The sequence below is a fragment of the Polypterus senegalus genome, chromosome 5 (assembly GCF_016835505.1).
Source record: "Polypterus senegalus isolate Bchr_013 chromosome 5, ASM1683550v1, whole genome shotgun sequence".
Lineage (NCBI taxonomy): Eukaryota > Metazoa > Chordata > Cladistia > Polypteriformes > Polypteridae > Polypterus > Polypterus senegalus.
The window spans coordinates 30,890,011-30,907,964 of NC_053158.1; the positions used below are offsets into that span (position 1 = coordinate 30,890,011).

Here is a 17,954-nt window from a genome sequence, read left to right on the forward strand (position 1 = left end):
CTCCAGAGTCCAATCTTTATGCTCCCTAGCAAATTGAAGCCTTTTTTTCCGGTTTGCTTGTTTGTTTGTTGTTTTCTTACGGTTACACAGCTGTTCAGTCCCAATCCCTTGAGTTCCCTTCGCATTGTGCATGTGGAAATGCTATTACTTTCACTATTAAACATAGACCTGAATTCTACTGTTGTTTTTCTTCGATTTGATTTCACCAAACGTTTAAGTGATCGCGAATCACGATCATTCAGGATTTTTTTCCGGCCACATTTCTTCCTCAAAGACGATGGGTCCCGACTATCCTTCCAGTTTTTAATAATGCGTTGGACAGTTCTTAACCCAATTTTAGTAGTTTCTGCAGTCTCCTTAGATGTTTTCTCTGCTTGATGCATGCCAGTGATTTGACCCTTCTCAAACAGACTAACATCTTTTCCACGACCACGAGATGTGTCTTTCGACATGATTGTTTAAGAAATGAGAAGCAACTCATTGCACCAGTTGGGGTTAAATAACTTGTTGCCAGCTGAAAGATAATCGCCCATGCAGTAATTATCCAATAGGAGGCTTGTACCTGTTTGCTTAGTTAAATCCAGGTGGCAACTTTTTTTTGGCCAGGCAGTGTAGAATTAAAGTTAGTATCAATGCTTTATCCCCCAAGTGTAACCGTATAAAAGTTGCGTATATTTTTTGTAAATCTTCCTATATTTAATATTACAAACTCAAGTGTTAAAAACAAATGTATTCTGTATTCTTTAACATTTACCAGGCTGTATTATAAATCAATAGATACAGAATTTTAACCCATTTTCTTATTGGTGGTGTACCACACAGTTCTGTAGTCTTTAAGTGCATTAATGGTATTTTTACACTAAAGCCATTTCTTTTTAGCAGGTGTTTCAATTAAGAGAAATAGACCAGATTTTGTTAGTTTTTTTAACATTATATGTTGTTGCACAGGTGAAAGTCAACAATGAAGTTGCTACTGGCACCGGCCCAAATAAGAAAATTGCAAAACGCAATGCAGCAGAAGCAATGTTACTGCAGCTTGGTTACAAAGCATCTACTCCAATACAGACTCAAACTGAGACGGTAAGTGAAAGCACAATAAACAATGTCTCTTTTGACTGTCATTACAGCTACAGATCTTTTCGATTTAACAGGCACAAGAAGAGTTAGAGTTTGTGTCAGTGTTTCAGTTTAATCCTGAAATCATTGGAACCAATTCTTCCTCACTTTCTCTTAAAGGTACTGATATCTGTACATATTGATCAGATGTCTGATTACCATTATTCCCAGCAAGTCCCAATCAATAGAATGCTGGAAACCAATCCTGCCACAAGTAACATTTGGCTTATGCTTCTTTTAAAGAGAATAATAGGTTGTTAATTTCCTTTAAAAATGCAGGTGCCTTTTTGTCTAAGGCAAGTGCACACTGAATATAGCACCTTACAAATGATTTCCTGAATTAATTATCTGGCAATACTTAACTGCTCACTTCTGATTACCAGATATAATGTTTTGGTGGCAGTAATCTCATATGTTAGTTTAACATATCACCATTTTATTCAGGATTTTATTGGCTTATTGTCAATTAATCTTTCCACATCTACTTATTTTAGTATGTTGTTGCAGGAAGGCCAGGCCTGGTAGTCTTGGTGGTGGAGTGGAACTATTTCAGGGTTTCAACAGTGTCTCTGAATATACTCACAGCTTGTATAAGCTCAACTAAATTAGATATACCAATTATTCTAACTTGCTTATTAACCTAACCCAGACTGTGCCTGGTCTGAGATTTGAACCCAGGAATGTAGAACTACTATGAGCTACAGCTCTAACCAATACTCCATTGAGCCAGCTGAATAGGCTTATATATTTAACATTTCTTAAATTGAAGTCAATCCAAGGCATATATATTTTTTCCATATATTTGTTTTATTCTTTGCCAGAAATCTGTAAAAACCCAACAATATTAAAACCTCAGAATTAGGTTACATAAATGTTAACTGCCCTGAAGAAAATAAACCAGGTTCTGCATCAGGTATTCTCACACATTTTCCATAATAACATGTCTGAGACATTTATTGGCTATTGAATTTTTAAAGACAACATTATAGAATATGTTTGATTTTTTTCTTGTAATATAAAATAAACCATTTTAGGGAAAGTCATGCACTTACATTAATTTGTGAAACCTTCCAGCACCTAACATATCCTTTGAGCTAGCCAGTCCACACAATGGGTTTAGTTGATGGAACAAAGGTTTATGAAGTCACTATACTGTTTGAAATATTTGATCCACTTCAAACAAAGCAATGCTGTCTTGTTGCTTTATTTTGATGTTTCTCATAGACTAATGCTAAGGGTATAATATAATGGAAAAAATCTCTCCATTGCCAAACAGTTTCTTCTGATTTGGAATCACATATGAAAAAAAAACTCTCTTTGGCCAAGAGGTCAGTCCAGTGGGGAACAAAATGCCATTGGTGCCATACTAAATGAAAATGTAGCTGAGATTTATACTTGTGTAATTCTCTGCAGGGTGGTATTGCTGCACATCAGTTACTTCTGCTGCCTCACACACCTGGTTATTGCCTTCGGAGTTTGCTTTTTCTTCCTGTGCCTCCAGACACTCCCGTTTTGTTCACACATTTCCAAAGACATGTAGGTTACGTTAATTGGCAACTGTATATTAGCCTCAGTGTGGTGTGTTTATGTGGGTAGGCTCAAACATTCTTTGAACAAGACCTAAATTTAGCAGATATAATATACAGTAGTATGTATATATTAATGAACTAGCAAAACACCCGCACTGCACAGCGGAGAAGTAGTGTGTTAAAGAAGTTATGAAAAAGAAAAGGAAACATTTTAAAAATAACATAACATGATTGTCAATGTAATTGTTTTGTCACTGTTATGAGTGTTGCTGTCATCAAGGATTTGATTATCATTATTTCTTTCAATCAGGTCCGTATTTGGAAGACGTGTTGTGTTCAAGTTACATTCCGTGTTTGTCAACCGTTGTAAAGATAACAGGTTTCATTCATCGAAGTGTTCACTACCCAAATCGCTACTCGTGAATCTAAGATGTTTAACAGACATTCCCGGTATTAACTTGTGGATTTGCCTGCGAATATTTAGCGGCAGCGTCTCTATGAACTTGTGGAATTGCCTGTGAGTATTTAGCGGCAGAGTCTCTATTAAGTTGTGGATTTGCTTGCGAGTATTTAGCGACAGCGTGTCTATTAACTTGTGGATTTTTCTGCGAGTATTTGGTGGCAGCGTCACAAAGTTGTTTCCGTCTAGCTGCATCAGAAAATGTACCACAACGTCTGACACGCCTCCTTTTTACTGTTTTCTCACAACTTGGATTGCTGCTGTCATATTCGGTTTGAGTTTTATGGTTTGTTTCAATTACGTTAGTATTTGCAGGACTTGTGTTGAAGTGACATTCGACATCTGTCAAGCGTTGTAAGCATACAACCGGCTTCATCGATAACTTCGCATCCAGCTTTTGAGAGTTGAAATATTCATAAACATCAAAGTGTCCACTACTTAAATTGTCACCTGTGAATCTAAGATGTTTAAGAGGCATTGGCAGTTCTCCAAAGGTGTAAAATATTTGGCCATTTCGGTACACTTGAAAGCGACAACCAAATAATTCAGCGACAGCCATCAACTCACATGCAGAAGCATAGGTGAAGGGCTTAAGCATTTCACTCTTATAGTGCTCCTTTGTAGTATAATTATCTCCTGTACCGTCATCAGTCCACACCTTGAGCCTGTCCTAGTCATTCAATACATAAGACACAATGTTCCTCCGGATATCAAGAGTGAGCCTGTAGTATGGCCGTGCAATATGTAACACAGAAAATGGAAAAGGCAGGCAGTATCTCCGGGCATGAAAACCACTCGGTAAGTGACAGTTCTTTGATCGATGGTGATCACCTCGATAGATATGTTAATGGGGGTACGGTTCGAACGGTAAAAGATATGGGTACCTGAACAATGTAAACAATGTAAATTAAAATACCTACACAGTAACTATAGGTGTAATAAACGAACAATAAAACAGCGGAGTAGCCGTGTTTAAAAAAAGGCTGCAGTTATCAGTACAATAAAACAGCGGAGAAGCCGTGGATTAAATAAAAAGGCTGCAGTTATCAGCAGGGAGACATGAATACCATGGCGAAGCAAGGAAAGGAATGAAGAGACCGGAGTGACGGATGGCCTTATATGGGCAGGCAGTCAATTACGTGGGAAGCGTGGAGATGGGGGACACAACTCCACCTCACACGGCGACCGAGCTGCAGGCTATGGACATATATATGTACGTAAGTAGGATTCAGTTATGACCGTTAACGCGTAGAATTTTGAAATAAGACCTGCTTAACTTTTGTAAGTAACCTGTAAGGAATGAGCCAAATTTCAGCCTTCTACCTACACGGGAAGTTGGAGAATTAATGATGAGTGAGTCAGTGAGGGCTTTGCCTTTTATTAGTATAGATTACCAGAAGAAAGCCTTGTTCTGTTTGAAGAAAGTGTTGGGATCTCATTGAAGAACATTTTGTTTTTTTACTCTTTGGAATTATTATTAATTATAGAGGTTACTGTCAGAATTTCACAGACATTTTTAGTTTGCTATCTTTCATTTTGGAAGTACAAGTAAAATTCCGTTACAACGAATATCTTTACAACGAACTTTTCATTACAACGAAGTATTATGGTCCCGACAGTTTCCCCATATGACACAAGCCTATAGAAATCTTGTTACTACGAAATACATTCAGCAGATACTTTCATTACAATGAAGAGCCCAAAAGACCTCGAAATACCTGAATGAATCATCCACAGAGCAGTTAGTTCTGTGATCGCAGCTCAGTTGTACACTACGATCCCCAAACAGAAACATTGTAATTTTTTTTCTTTCTTCGAACTTTCCTCATACTGTTTTTTTTTTTTTTTTGCTGCATTTGTTTTTGGTGGTTTTCAGTGATACTTTTGCTTATTGATCGTCAAGATTTGAAAAACATCCATTGGAATTTAACTCATTGTCATCCTCCTATAGAAATGACAGACAAAAAATGATAACAGCTCATATTAGAAAAAAAAAACTTTTTAATTTTTGCGGCTCTTGATTCCACCAAAAAATGTTGCTATCGACAATGTCAACTTTCTTGAAAGACCGAGCAAAAAAAAGAAGAAAAATCTTGGGTTTCAAACATATGCAACCTGCTTCATTTGAAGACATCGAAAAAGCAGTTTTTATGTGGTTCAGTGAGCTTGTTCAAAAGCATTCCTATTAATGTGCCACTCATTCAAGGAAATGTAAGGTTTCTAAACTCTCTTGGGACCTCCCCCAACTGCACAACACTCTAAACAACAACAACATTTATGTATATAGCACATTTTCATAAAAACAGTAGCTCAAAGTGCTTTACATTATAAAGAATAGAAAAATAAAAGACACAATAAGAAAACAAAATAAGTCAACATTAATTAACATAGAATAAGAGTAAGGTCCAATGGCCAGAGGGGACAGAAAAACAAAAACAAAACTTTAGACGGCTGGAGAAAAAATAAAATCTGTAGGGATTCCAGACCATTAGACGCCCAGTCCCTCTGGGCATTCTACCTAACATAAATGAAACAGTCCTCTTTGGATTTAGGGTTCTCACGGACGGACTTGATGATGATGGTCACGTAGACTTCTGCCTTTTAATCCATCCATCATTGTTGGAGCATCATGAAACTTTGAGTAGGTGGAGGTGGCGCAGGCCACCACCATAAAGAAACCGGAAAAAAAACAGAAGAGAGATTAGGGGTCAGTACGGATTTTAGAGCCACCATGATGAATTGAACATACAGAGTATCAGGATTAAGTTAAATTAAGTTAAATGAAGTTATAAAAGGCCATGTTAAAGTAATGTGTTTTCAGCAGTGTTTTAAAGTGCTCTACTGTATCAGCCTGGTGAATTCCTATTGGCAGGCTATTCCAGATTTTAGGTGCATAGCAGCAGAAGGCCGCCTCACCACTTCTTTTAAGTTTTGTTCTTGGAATTCTAAGGAGACACTCATTTGAGGATCTGAGGTTACGATTTGGAATATAAGGTGTCAGACATTCCGATATATAAGATGGGCGAGATTATTTAAGGCTTTATAAACCATAAGCAGAATTTTAAAGTCAATCCTGAATGACACAGGTAACCAGTGTAGTGACATTAAAACTGGAGAAATGTGTTCAGATTTTATTTTCCTAGTTAGGATTCTAGCAGCTGCATTCTGCACTAGTTGCAAGCGATTTATGTCTTTTTGGGTAGTCCTGAGAGGAGTGCGTTACAGTAATCTAGTCGACTGAAAACAAGCGCGTGAACTAATTTCTCAGCATCTTTCAGATATAAGAGGTCTAACTTTGCTATGTTTCTTAAGTGAAAAATGCTGTCCTAGTGATCTGATTAATATGCGATTTAAAATTCAGATTACAGTCAACAATTACCCCTAAGCTTTTTACCTCCGTCTTGACTTTTAATCCTAATGTATCCAGTTTATTTCTAATAGCCTCATTGTATCCATTATTGCCAATCACTAAGATTTCAGTTTTCTCTTTATTTAACTTGAGAAAGTTACTATTCATCCATTCTGAGATACAAGTCAGACATTGTGTTAGTGAATCAAGAGAATCGGGTCATCAGGTGCTATTGATAAGTACAGCTGTGTGTCATCAGCATAGCTGTGGTAGCTCACGTTGTGCCCTGAGATAATCTGACCTAACGGAAGCATGTAGATTGAGAATAACAGCGGACCCAGGATAGAGCCTTGTGGAACACCATATGGATATCATGTGTCTTTGAGTTGTAATTCCACAACTAACAAAAATTTTCTCCCTGTCAGGTAGGATTCAAACCAATTTAAGACACTGCCAGAGAGGCCCACCCATTGACTAAGGCGATTTCTAAGAATATTGTGATCAATGGTGTCAAATGCAGCACTCAGATCTAAGAGGATGAGAACAGATAAATGGCCTCTGTCTGCATTCACCGCAAATCATTTACTACTTTAACGAGTGCAGTTTCTGTGCTGTGATTTGTTCTAAAACCGACTGAAATTTATCAAGAATAGCATGTTTATTTAGGTGGTCATTTAACTGCATAATGACTGCCTTCTCTAGAACTTTACTTAAGAAAGGCAGGTTAGAGATGGGTCTAAAATTTTCAAGAGCGAGGGTCAAGATTATGTTTCTTAAGAGGGGTTTAACTACAGCAGTCTTAAGACAGTCTGGGAAGACCCCGTATCTAATGACAATTTACTATGTCAAGAACATTATCAATTAGCACGCCTGATACTTCTTTGAAAAACCTTGTTGGTATTGGGTCAAGGACGAGGTGGAGGGTTTTAATTGAGATATTATTTTTGTAAATCAGGTAAATCTATCCTAGTGAAAGAGTTTAATTTGTTTATAACAGGATGTTGAGGTTTAGGAGGATCCTTAGTGTTGGGGGATATACTATGTTATTTCTAATATCATTAATTTTTTGATTGAAAAATACAGCGATAGCCTCACAGGTTTTACTGGAAGTACTTAGGAGGCATTCCTTTGAGTTACCTGGGTTTAGTAGGCGATCAATTGTAGAAAATAAGACTCTGGGATTACTAGCATTGTTATTTATAATCTTAGAGAAATAGCAGCCTCTCAAGACGGACAGTGTTATTGTATTCTGTTATTTTAACTTTTAATATTTCATAGTGGATAGTAAGTTTAGTCTTCCTCCATTTACGCTCAGCTCTTGGCATGTTCTCTTTAAATCAGACACTCTTTGGGTCTTCCATGGTATAACAATGCTAGAAGATTTTTTCACTGTCTTTTCAGGTGCAACTATGTCAACAGCAGCTCTCACTTTAGTATTAAATCTTTCCACCTTACTATTTACATTATCCTCGCTATTATAGTTGGCACTATAAACGGACTGATTGCTTAGAATGTTTGTAAGTTTTAAAGCTGCTGCTGAGTCAAAGAAGCGTTTTTTAACAATATGCTTCTCATGAGTGTTTTTATCATTATTTCTATATTAAAAAGTAGAAGAAAATGGTCTGATAGACCAATATCAATGATCTGTTTTATATCAACTTTCAGTCCTTTAGTAATCACTAAGTCTAATGTATGACCTGCTTTATGTGTAGGCTGATTTATGAGCTGTCTCAAATCAAAAGAATCCAGGAGGTTCATAAATTCTTTTACTTTTAGATCACACTGATTATCTATATGAAAATTAAAGTCGCCAACTATTAGGAGTGTGTCATAGTTAGTAATTAAAATTGACATTAAGTCAGAGAATTCCTCAAAAAGACGCGTTGAATTTTGGAGGTCTATACACGGATAATACTACAACTTGAGAATCTCCATGAACAACAACGGCGAGATACTCAAAGGACTTGAACTTACCAAAACTGACATCTTTACATTTTAACCGGCTCGAGTAAATGTTTGCCAAGCCGCCCCCCCTTTTTCCCTGGCGGTCTGCACGAGTAAAACTGTAATCCGGAGGCGCAGATTCAATTAAAACACCCGCGCCGTCTGAGTTAAGCCATGTTTCACTTAGTGCAATAAAATCTATTTTTTTATCACTAATAAGATTGTTGATAAAAAACGAAGAGCATCCCGAGGTGCGATCACAGTGTCTGTGGAAGACTGTTTATATGTTGCCGGAGCAACAGCAGGCTCACAGCTCTGCTGCGGCTTGGCACCGAAGCAAACATAAGATCACGCTGGGTGATGCAAGGAACATTGTAAATGCAGGGAACAGGATTACTTGGCTACAACCCTCCCTGACTGCTGTGTCGGTGTATAGGAGAGTGGCAGATTATGCTACAATAAATGACCATGCTGTTTCTGTTTCAAGCTAAATAAAGCTGATTTTGCTAAAGTACTGAGACTCAGCCTTGTGTTTTGGGGTGCAAGACAGGGACTTAAAGTGTGACCACGATCTTTTATGATTTGCTTTTGTGGCGCTTCACTGCAGTGCTGTGAGCCTGCTTTTGCCCTGCCCGGGCAACGGGCAGTCAATCTTCCACAGACGCGGCAATCGTGCTTCAGGACGCACTTCAGCGTGCCGTTCCCATTGGGTGAGGGGTGGGGAAACCTCACAATATGAAGAAGAAGAAAAGGATGATTTGGCTTCTGATTGATAACTGTGCTGCTCACAACATGCTTCTACATTTAGATAATGTTCGCGTTCAATTCCTCCCACCCAATTGCTTGGCAGTGCTTCAGCCATTGCATTTGGGCATCATTTTCACCCTGAAAGTGTAATATCACAAGGAAATTCTGAGAAAAATTCTCGTCAGCATAACTTGTAGACAGGAGGAGATGAAAATTAACACGAAAGAAGCTATTGAAATGATTGCAAACACCTGGATGCAAGTTAAAGAAAGCACTATAGTGACAAATACATAATTTCATTACTACAAAATTTTCATTAAAATGAAATATTTTTTAGGTCCCTGGCAGTTCATTGTAACAGAATTTTACCTGTATTACTATTTACAGTAATTTTTGAATTGTTGTTTTATGATGTTAGGATTGCATTTAAGAACGTTCAGATTTACTTTCTGTAATTTTTGGAATTACTGTGGATATTTTCCTGGTTGTACATTTTTATAATTATTTGTTTGAGATTATGACTAAGCTTTTAGTTTTGATAAATGGTTAAATAGACTAGTGTGCATCACACTTTTGCCTAGATAAAGACTTTACTTTTGTAAAGGCTCCAAAGTAATGTCATTTCTTTGTTTGCCACATTAATATAAAAGTTCTTTCTTAAAAGAAATTTCATAAGAGGAAGCAGCAGGTTTCCTTGTTGAATAGTGATTGGAGATTTAATTTTCATTTTGGTTCTTTAGGTTTATCAGGAATATATAGCATTTCTGCATGGGGTTAAGTACTTTGGTGAATTTTTGTTTTATTTGGTTACTGTTTGTTCAGAGTGGCATAGATAAGTGGAGCACTTCAATAAATAAAATATTTTGTATTACTTAATTGTGGAGTAAATCCAAGTTTAGATAAAATAATTTTGTTAAAGGTTGCCTATTTGAAAGACTAGAATTGAGTTATGAGGTATACATGAATTTCTGGAAAAGAGTAAAACAATATTGTTTATTGTCATGTCACAGCTTGGGGCTATTATACTAGTTTCACTATAATTATAGTTTTAGACTCATCAGTAATATTTTTGTAACCTTCCTTATCCATTGTTTACAAAGAATCATAGCCAGAATTACTTAACTTATTTAAACAAAGAGTCTTTTAATTTTGCTGAGATGGTGAATTTGATGAAAAAGCCAGTCTTATAATTAACAAGACCTTGTAAGTTTCATTTGTTTGCCTCTTTATGAAGTGCCAGCTCAGTAAAACCTGATAAGCTTGTTGGTCAAGTACCAATAGAAACAAATGAAATAAAAGAATAAACATGACATGGTAGGGAGGGAGGCAAGTGAAAGAAACCGTTTATTAAGTAAAGATGTTCCATAATGCTTCTTCTCACATCGTTTCCATATAGTGTTTCAGGATTCTCATCATACCCTTAAAACATGTTTAGAACTGTTGTTTTGCCCAGTTCCATAGAGTTAATTTGTAAAACTAATTTGCAACCTGTGTTACCTTTAACTTTATTCAAGTACAATATACATATACATATATATATATATATATATATATATATATATATATATATATATATATATAATATTATATTATGTGAGATTTACTTTAAGCTCACCAGTTACATAGTAATTTATTTATTAGAGGAAGAGTGGAGGTATGTACTTTGTAATAAACCACAAGGGTGATGATTCACATATACTGTAACTGAGGTGGATACTTCTTCTTCAAATGACGATATCACTCATGCGGCACTGTAGGAGTTGTAGGGGCAGTAGTACTCTATCCACCAGATGTTGGAAGGTGGCTGCTGCTCCATGCAAACCAAGTGAAAGGATATGATACTGCCATTAAAGGAATTTACCTTTCTTCATGTCAAAAGTTGTCAAATATTGCGTCTTTCCAAGTTACTCAAGGAGTTTGTCTACTTGCAGCATGTGATGTTTATTGAGGCTGTCTGAAATTATTGCAGAAACTCCAACTGCTGTCTGACTTTAGGACCAAAATGATGGGGCTGGATCAGGGACTGAAACTGTCCTCACTAACAGCAAGTCCTAGCATTCATTTGATCTGAAATTCTGCCTCAGTGTGTTTTGGTGCTGGGAGTTGATACAGACGTCCTCTGATGATCACACCTGAGTCCTGTTGTTGTTTGGGCATCAGAACAGAAATTAAGCTGTTTTAAAGTGAAAGAAAATGGTTGATTATAGTAGGGATTCGGATCCTGTTTCTTCCACAGTTTCAAAAAATATTTGTGCTGGACGGCAATTTGGTTGTTTCACCAGATAATCAACCAGTCCCTACCTCTCCTTAATTTTGTAAAGCCCTTGCCAAAGGGCTAATTATTTAGAGTGGGAAGTGGGAACCATAAATTGATCCCCAGGATGGAGGGTCATACCATGACTATGTATACGGGCCTGTGCTGCTTGCACTTGTTCCATGTTTGTTTTTGGTATAGGTCTAATTTTGTCAAATCAGTTGTGTAACTGAACAATAAACTCAACAATGTCACTTTCGCACCCTTCTTTTAGAATATCCAATAATCCCCAGGGCTATCATCCGTGTAGTAACTCAAACGTTGAGAAAACCATGGAGGCTTGTGGGACTTCTCGGTACGCAGATAAAACCATCCTCGCTGACCATCTCGCATAGCACTTGTTTGAGCATTTGATTAAACTGCTCCACTAAACTAAGTGCTTAGTCTTGAGTAACTTGGCATCGTTCCCTGAATGTCTCCCAGGTAAAAGGTGTTCCCTGATCCATAAAGTCTTCTTTAGAGATGCCAACTAACGCAGAGATCCTTACAAGTTCCCATGCAATGTTTTTGGAATTGACTTGTCTCAAGGGAATGGCCTCAGGATATCATGTAGCATAATCCACAAGGACCAGAATGTCGAGGGGGTTTGAGAGGCCCTACTAAGTCTACCACATTGCACTGAAAAGGTATGTTAATGAATGGTATGGGAATAAGAGGAGAGCGGCCCTTCATAGGAATCTGCCACAGTTGACATTCCGGAAAAAAATTGCAATAGTGGTGAACCTCCTTGTTAATTTGCAGCCAATAGAATTGAATCTAAACTTCTTCTACTGTCTTGTCAAACATAACATGGGCACCTAAGAGATCAACGTGTGCATAGATCACAAACATGCCACCAGAAGGCTGCTGGGACTAGCAAAAATGACTGCATCACTCCCATATGTTCCACTACTCGATATAGTAAATCATTCTTAATAACGGGAGTTAAATTAATAAAGTGGGGTCCCAGTGACATGGAGTGAGCAGTACTCTGTCCATCAGTAAGGATGAATGCATTTCCCAACAGGGATTAATAAATTGTACCAAATACCAAAAAAAAAATTTTTGAAAAACTTTAAGAAATCGTCATACCATTCTTCTCTATTAAAAGAAGCCGTTGTTTGCCTAAATTGAAATTGTAAATGTGAGAGCAGATCAAGAGTGACTTCTTTGGGCAGAGTTTTAGTCCATGACAGCCCTCCTGCCACTTCTGTAGAAGCATCAGTACGAGTTGGTGGTACATTGCTCATGTCATATTGAGTGGCAATGTGATCACACTTTCGAGCCAGCCTAGAAAACAGCATGGAAAAACTTGAGACAGATTCACCATCTATAGCTAGGCCCATTGAATCACCCAGTGTGTTTTGTGCTGTTCTGCTACTGCTTTGTGACAAGTCCTGCCCAAGTATGACACATTAGGGTAGGCTATGCATTATAGCCACCCTTATGGTTCCTAGTGTTTCCTAGAAAAGTGATCACAGAAAGATGGAAAGAGGTTTGGCAAGTATACAATACTCCTCGCACCCAGCTACAATTCATTGGCTGGTAGCTGGGGATAATGTGACCAACCTTCCCGCATTTGAAACAGCTTAGGGGAGGGGGGGACTTCTACTTTCTATGGGTTGTTGGTTCATAGTGTTTCATTTTTGTGATCTGAGAACACATATCTATATATTTTGTTAAGAATTTGTCTGTATGCAGGACAGTCCTTATGGCTCAATAAGAATTCACTCAAGATGTAATGCTTGTCTATGTGATATCAGTCGACCAATTAGTATGTGTTTCTATTGACTTTTATGAAAATCTTAGAACAAAAGTCCATTTGGAAACAAGCAGAACATGTATTTTCACACAATAAACAGAAACTGAAAACCTGACCAGAATCTACTTTATATTTGCACTAGCAAAATACCCGTGCTTCGCAGTGGAGAAGTAGTGTGTTAAAGAAGTTATGGAAAAAAAAGGTAACATTTTAAAAATAACGTAACGTGATTATCAAAGTAATTGTCGTAGGCTTATTTTAGTATTGAGAATGATGAGTATGATTGTAAATGTTGTGTATGAGAAATACACATTTTTAGGATGTAAGGATCTCTTTGTAAACAATGCTTGCAGTTCTGCCCTCAGGCTGTAAAATGTCTGCTGAGGTTACTCTTGAGCATGTAACGTATAGTTGGCCATGTGAGAAGCAATCTTGTGTCAAGTCAATGCCGACCTTTTTTAGAGTCTGGCCCTGTGACTCATTTATTATCATAGCGAAGCAGACCCTTACTGGAAATTGGAGGCATTTGAACTGGAATGGGAGGTCAGAGGGTATGAGAGGGATGCGAGGAATGAATACAGTCTTCTCTGAGCCTGTTTCAGTGAAGACAGTTGCCTCAATGAGGTTCTTGTACAGAGATTTGATCTAAAGCCTGGTGCCATTACAAAGCTTTGGTGGTTGTAAGTTTCGTAGTAAAGTGGTGGAGTAAACGAAAAGGCAGGAGTCACCAGCAGGCAGACGTGAAGCAAGGCGAACAATAACTGGCTTGAAGCGGTGGAGTAAAGAAGCTGAGGACAGTAAGGAAGTGAGTGAGGAGCCACATAAGCACGGGATGTCGTTAATGTATATAGGTAGGGAGCCAACCACGTGGTAGGTGTGTGGACAGCGACCGTGTGGAAAAAGGAAGGGGGACCGGGGGTGGCCCTTGTGTGTGAAATAAATCCTCTTTTAATGGAAATGAGGAATGAAACCACCAAAAGGAGAGCTCAGTTCCTAAACTTCCTTATGGCGTAATGGTGAGAACTTTCAAAAAGAAGATGTTATTTTCAAAAGTTCATTACGGGGCACAACACGAAATGAAACATACTTAATGTTTGTAAGTACAGTGTAAAGGATGAGCATGGGAAAATTGGAAGTAGCAGAAATAGTAAGGAGGGGTTTCCCTATCTATATATACAGTTTAGGGGGTAGACCTGTTTCCCCCCTTTGGATGTTGTAATAGGACATGAAACATACCTAACTTTAATAAGTACACTGCAAGGAATGAGCATGCAAAATTTCAGCTTCCCACATATATGGAAAGTGGGAGAATTAGTGATGAGTCAGTGAGGGCTTTGCCATTTATATGTGTAGATAGCAAAATACTTGCGCTTCGCAGTTGAGAAGTAGTGTGTTAAAGAAGTTATGAAAAAGAAAAGGAAACATTTTAAAAATAACATAACCAGCAGTAAAGCAAGGAAGACTCTGTAATAAGGACGGTTGGATGCACGTAGAAGTGGTGCCTGCTAACTTAAAAGGGATATTCGGAGCTGACGGCTTCTGTTGTGGAGCGGGCGTCGGCCATGGATGGACGCTAACGCCGAGTCACCCGGGTGAGACGGACTTCATTCTTCAATAAAGGAACTGTCGCCGAGCCGGTGAGACCGCTTCTTTACATGTAAATTAAGTAAACGTGTCCATGGCGCACATCAGGATTGGTCGCTGGATTCACTGCAGACTTCCCAGGCCATATGATTAGAAACTTTTAAAAGAAAGTTCAGATAAAGGACTGGGGAACGTGTGGGGATTGTGTGTGTCTGGGTGTCTAATTTACAGTGGATCCGGAAAGTATTCACAGCGCATCACTTTTTCCACATTTTGTTATGTTACAGCCTTATTCCAAAATGAATTAAATTCATTTTTTTCCTCAGAATTCTACACACAATACCCCATAAAGAGAACGTGAAAAAAGTTTACTTGAGATTTTTGCAAATTTACTAAAAATAAAACAGTTGAGAAAGCACATGTACATAAGTATTCACAACCTTTGCCATGAAGCTCAAAATTGAGCTCAGGTGCATCCTGTTTCCCCTGATCATCCTTTAGATGTTTCTACAGCTTAATTGGAGTCCACCTGTGGTAAATTCAGTTGATTTGGTATGATTTGGAAAGGCACACACCTGTCTATATAATGTCCCACAGTTGACAGTTCATGTCAGAGCACAAACCAAGCATGAAGTTAAAGGAATTGTCTGTAGACCTCCGAGACAGGATTGTCTCGAGGCACAAATCTGGGGAAGGTTACAGAAAAATTTCTGCTGCTTTGAAGGTCCCATTGAGCACAGTGGCCTTCATCATCCGTAAGTGGAAGTTCGAAACCACCAGGACTCTTCCTAGAGCTGGCCAGCCATCTAAACTGAGCGTTCGGGGGAGAAGGGCCTTAGTCAGGAAGGTGACCAAGAACCCGATGGTCACTCTGTCAGAGCTCCAGAGGTCCTCTGTGAAGAGAGGAGAACCTTTCAGAAGGACAACCATCTCTGCAGCAATCCACCAATCAGGCCCGTATGGTAGAGTGACCAGACGGAAGCTACTCCTTAGTAAAAGGCACATGGCAGCCCGCCTGGAGTTTGCCAGAAGGCACCCGAAGGACTCTCAGACCATGAGAAACAAAATTCTCTGGTCTGATGAGACAAAGATTGAACTCTTTGGTGTGAATGCCAGGCGTCACGTTTGGAGGAAACCAGGCACCACTCATCACCAGGCCAGTACCATCCCTACAGTGAAGCATGGTGGTGGCAGCATCATGCTGTGGGGATGTTTTTCAGCAGCAGGAACTGGGAGACCAGTCAGGAAAAAGGGAAAGATGACTGCAGCAATGTACAGAGACATCCTGGATGAAAACCTGCTCCAGAGCACTCTTGACCTCAGACTGGGGCGACGGTTCATCTTTCAGCAGGACAACGACCCTAAGCACACAGCCATGATATCAAAGGAGTGGCTTCAGGACAACTCTGTGAATGTCCTTGAGTGGCCCAGCCAGAGCCCAGACTTGAATCCGATTGAACATCTCTGGAGAGATCTTAAAATGGCTGTGCACCGACGCTTCCCATCCAACCTGATGGAGCTTGAGAGGTGCTGCAAAGAGGAATGGGCCAAACTGGCCAAGGATTGGTGTGCCAAGCTTGTGGCATCATATTCAAAAAGACCTGAGGCTGTAATTGCTGCCAAAGGTGCATCAACAAAGTATTGAGCAAAGGCTGTGAATACTTATGTACATGTGATTTCTTAGTTTTTTTATTTTTAATAAATTTGCACAAACCTCAAGTAAACTTTTTTCACATTGTCATTATGGGGTGTTGTGTGTAGAATTCTGAGGAAAAATGAATTTAATCCATTTTGGAATAAGGCTGTAACATAACAAAATGTGGAAAAAGTGATGCACTGTGAATACTTTCTGGATGCATTGTATATGTGTATATCGTTGTAATAGAGGTTAAGTACATGTGAATATATTTGCGCCGTTTATAAATAAGAGATTCTTTTCGTTTCTTTACCTTGCTCTCTTGCATTCTTTCGTTTTCGGCAGCATCTCTATGAAGTTATGGATTTGCCTGCTAATATAACAAAGGAACTGTCGCCGAGCCAGGGAGATCGGTTCTTTTCATGTAATTTAAGTAAACACGTCTGTGGCGCACATCAGGATTGGTCACCAGATTCACTGCAGACTTCCCAGGCTGTGTGATTATAAACTTTTAAAAGAAAGGGAACGTGTGGGGATTGTGTGTGACTGGGTGTCTAATTTATATGTGTATATAGTTGTAATATAGGTTAAGTACATGTGAATATATTTGCGCTGTTTATAAATAAGAGATTAGTGCTGCTACGGATGGCCTTATATGGGCAGGCAGTCAATTACGTGGGAGGCGTGGGGATGGAGGACGCAATATAGGCAGGCAGCCAACGACGTGGGAGGCGTGGTGATGGGGGACGCAACTCTGCCTTACATGGCAACCGAGCTGCAGGCTATGGTCGTATATATGTACGTAAGTAGTATTCAGGTATGACCGTTATGCGTAGAATTTTGAAATGAAACCTGCTTAACTTTTGTGAGTAACCTGTAAGGAATGAGCCTGCCAAATTTCAGCCTTCTACCTACACGGGAAGTTGGAGAATTAGTGATCGATCAGTCAGTGAGGGCTTTGCCTTTTATTAGTATAGATTGTAACTGATTATTTTGTTGTTCAGCAAGGGTTTTTTTGCATTCATTTGCCATACTTTTTATCATCATAAGAGTCAATTGCCAAGGTATGTATTGCTAAGAAGTGGAGGAATATTTTTATGGAATCAATTAAAATTAATAGCAAAAAACAATGATTTAACATCTCTTGAAGGAGATTAAGTGCTTCCATACAATGATTTAAAAATGATGCCTATGTAACTTGGTTGATAGATGTATATTTACAGTAAAGTGTATTATTTTGAATTGAAATGGGTAATCAATGGGAATAATGTGAAATGTGATTATATACTATTATCATTAGTTAATGTTTGTTATTTTCACTTTTTTTATGACGTTCACTTAAGTAAAGTGTTTCTTTTCATGTTTTTTGTCAGTTGTGTGTAGTCCTCATTTAAAGTCTGCAGATGTGAGTGTATGTGCAAAGCACTGCTTGAAGTGAACATACATAAGTGCTTGGTACCCTATGTGTTACACTAGTGTATTAATAAGAAGAGCATTACCAACTTTAAGTTGGTACATATACTTAAAGTCAGTA

At 38.5% G+C, this 17,954-nt stretch overlaps 1 protein-coding gene across 6 annotated transcripts in view; it reads left to right on the forward strand.

The window, feature by feature from the left end:
- Positions 1 to 17,954, forward strand: part of stau2 (staufen double-stranded RNA binding protein 2) — a 356,944-nt gene that overhangs the window by 168,144 nt on the left and 170,846 nt on the right. For all 6 annotated transcript variants that reach the window (XM_039754429.1, XM_039754431.1, XM_039754434.1 and 3 more), the window contains one exon: positions 949 to 1,080. In XM_039754429.1, coding sequence (XP_039610363.1) covers positions 949 to 1,080 — 132 coding nt within the window. The remainder of the gene's footprint in view (positions 1 to 948; positions 1,081 to 17,954) is intronic.